The 2,201-nt window shown below is 30.5% G+C and overlaps 1 protein-coding gene across 1 annotated transcript; it reads right to left on the bottom strand.

The window, feature by feature from the left end:
- Window positions 1-964: 964 nt before the first annotated feature.
- Window positions 965-1,957, bottom strand: LOC128505681 (trace amine-associated receptor 13c-like). Its single transcript, XM_053476229.1, has one exon. It carries the CDS (start codon window positions 1,955-1,957, stop codon window positions 965-967), a length of 993 nt encoding a protein of 330 aa, XP_053332204.1.
- Window positions 1,958-2,201: the final 244 nt, after the last annotated feature.

Here is a 2,201-nt window from a genome sequence, read left to right as displayed (position 1 = left end):
CTTTATTTAATTAAATTTTATTTGTATAGCGCTTTTAACAATTGTCATTTTCGCAAAGCAGCTTTACTTAAAATAATTATTTGAGTTTTAAGCTTTACACAATCAAAATAATTATTTAAGTTACTTTACTTCCTAAAGTCAGTGTCTCTTCATACAGTTTTAGATAGTACAGTTTATAATCATGTAATTGTTATTTTTATGAGCAGTTCAAATACATAACCTCGTTAATAATTCCCTCATGCAAATATAAAAATGTACATTTGACTTTTTTGTAAATATTGCACCATTTTTATAATAACAAAAGATTTTTATTTTTTTTAATAAGAGGAGAATATTGATTTTACAATATCATGTTGTACATGGTGGGTAATATTTTTAAGAACTTATTTAGTTTTTTAAAATTATTTTGTATATAACATAATAGCAACAGTTTCATGTGTAAAGTGAATTATTGAAAAGAACAGGATTAACACAAAGTTCAGTGGGTATATTTGAAAATTTATAATAAATTTAATGCATTCCCTAACCCCTACATAAAATAAATAATTATTTATTTATTCTAAATAAATAAGATGGCCGAATTTGGTAGAAAATTCTGATCCTTTAGTTTGCCTTATATGTTGCTTGAAAATTATTATATGGATGTACAAACCTTGGTGGTATATATCCAAAATTTCACTCACCTTTTTATTTGCCCTGTGGAATGCCTTATTATACCTAAATATCTGTGCAACGCACTTTTTTAGAATGCTCTTTAAATACAGAAAAAAATTGTCAGCATTAAATAAAAAGATTCTGTTGCTTTAAGTCATTTTAACAGGCATATTACACATTTTTCAATTTAATTAAAAAATAATTACTATAAAATAACATACACAGAGTTTGCATAATATTAGGGATTGAAGCTTGAATCGTTATTAACATATCAATATTTTAGGCACACCATTAGAAGAAGAAAAAGATTTTATGAAAAGACATTGATTAATGCAGAGTCTCTTTGAAATATTTGCAGAGTTATAATCAATTTAATGCACCTTCTAAACCATGGGTAAAACAGAGCATAAATAAATGGATTAATTGTGGAATTAAAATAAAATGTAATTAAAAATTTCTGAACTGTTTGTGCCTGTACTTCATTAACATTGCCTAATAAAGTGTAAATAAAATATGGAAGTAAACACATCAAAAACACAGACACTAAAATGCCGAGGACTTTAGCTGCTTTTCTCTCAGATTTCATTGAGTGTGAGGTGATTTTTAGTGTTTTAGGCCGTGTGTGATTATTAAGCTCTCTGATAGCAGTGGCATGTTTCTTGGCAATCACAAAAACTAGAGTATACAATATGATTATAACAAAGAGTGGAAATATAAAGGAAAATATGAGATCAATTATAATCCCAACCTCATTTGGAACCGAGAAACACTCTCCAGGACACATTACAGAAGTTGTGAAGCTCCCACTAAAATGACAAAAAAGTATATTATATACAAGACACACAGACCAGTTAGTAGAAACTATAATGCACATAATTTTTACTGTGATTGTGTTTGTGTAGAGAAATGGGTTTGACAGAGCCAAATATCGATCTGCTGCGATTAAAGCAATATTATAGATGGACTGGTTCCCTAGAAAAAAAGAAGTGACTATCAAAGACATGCAGCTCCCTGTATTAAATATCCAGCATGACTCGATTGTCCAGCTGAATAATGGCAGCATCACTAAACCACCAATGAGGAAATCCGACACAGCCAGAGAGAGCACAAGCATGTTAGTTGGTGTGTGAAGCTGATTGAAATGAAAAACAGAGATGATGACGAGCAGATTTCCACACACTGTTAGCAGAACCACAGCAGCTGAAAACACGTACAATAAGATATAAACTGCCGGAGATACAGATCTTATTGGACAGGGGAAATGCTCACACCGATCGGACTGGTTAAACCCTGTCTGGTTCATTAATATAGAATTGTTTCAATGTTTAAAACTTTAAATGAATAACTCAGATTGGATATTAATGTAAAGGCCTAATTGTAAAAAATATAAATCTAATGAATTTTGGCTCAAACTGGTATGGTACTTATATAAGTTTAAAAATTGGTCACACTCCCTGAATTTGAGTGACAGCATAACAAATACTATATGATGTCATCCCTCCCTGGAAACAAACCCCCAGTAGTTACTTGCTAGGGAATGAATCCTG

The sequence above is a fragment of the Clarias gariepinus genome, chromosome 2 (assembly GCF_024256425.1).
Source record: "Clarias gariepinus isolate MV-2021 ecotype Netherlands chromosome 2, CGAR_prim_01v2, whole genome shotgun sequence".
NCBI classification, from domain to species: domain Eukaryota; kingdom Metazoa; phylum Chordata; class Actinopteri; order Siluriformes; family Clariidae; genus Clarias; species Clarias gariepinus.
The sequence above is the reverse complement of the archived record's forward strand: the minus strand, read 5'-3'. Positions and strand labels throughout refer to the sequence as shown.

Excerpts from the sequence above, each read along its gene's own strand:
- LOC128505681 (XM_053476229.1), bottom strand. The coding sequence starts at position 1,957 with ATGAACCAGACAGGGTTTAACCAGTCCGATCGGTGTGAGCATTTCCCC.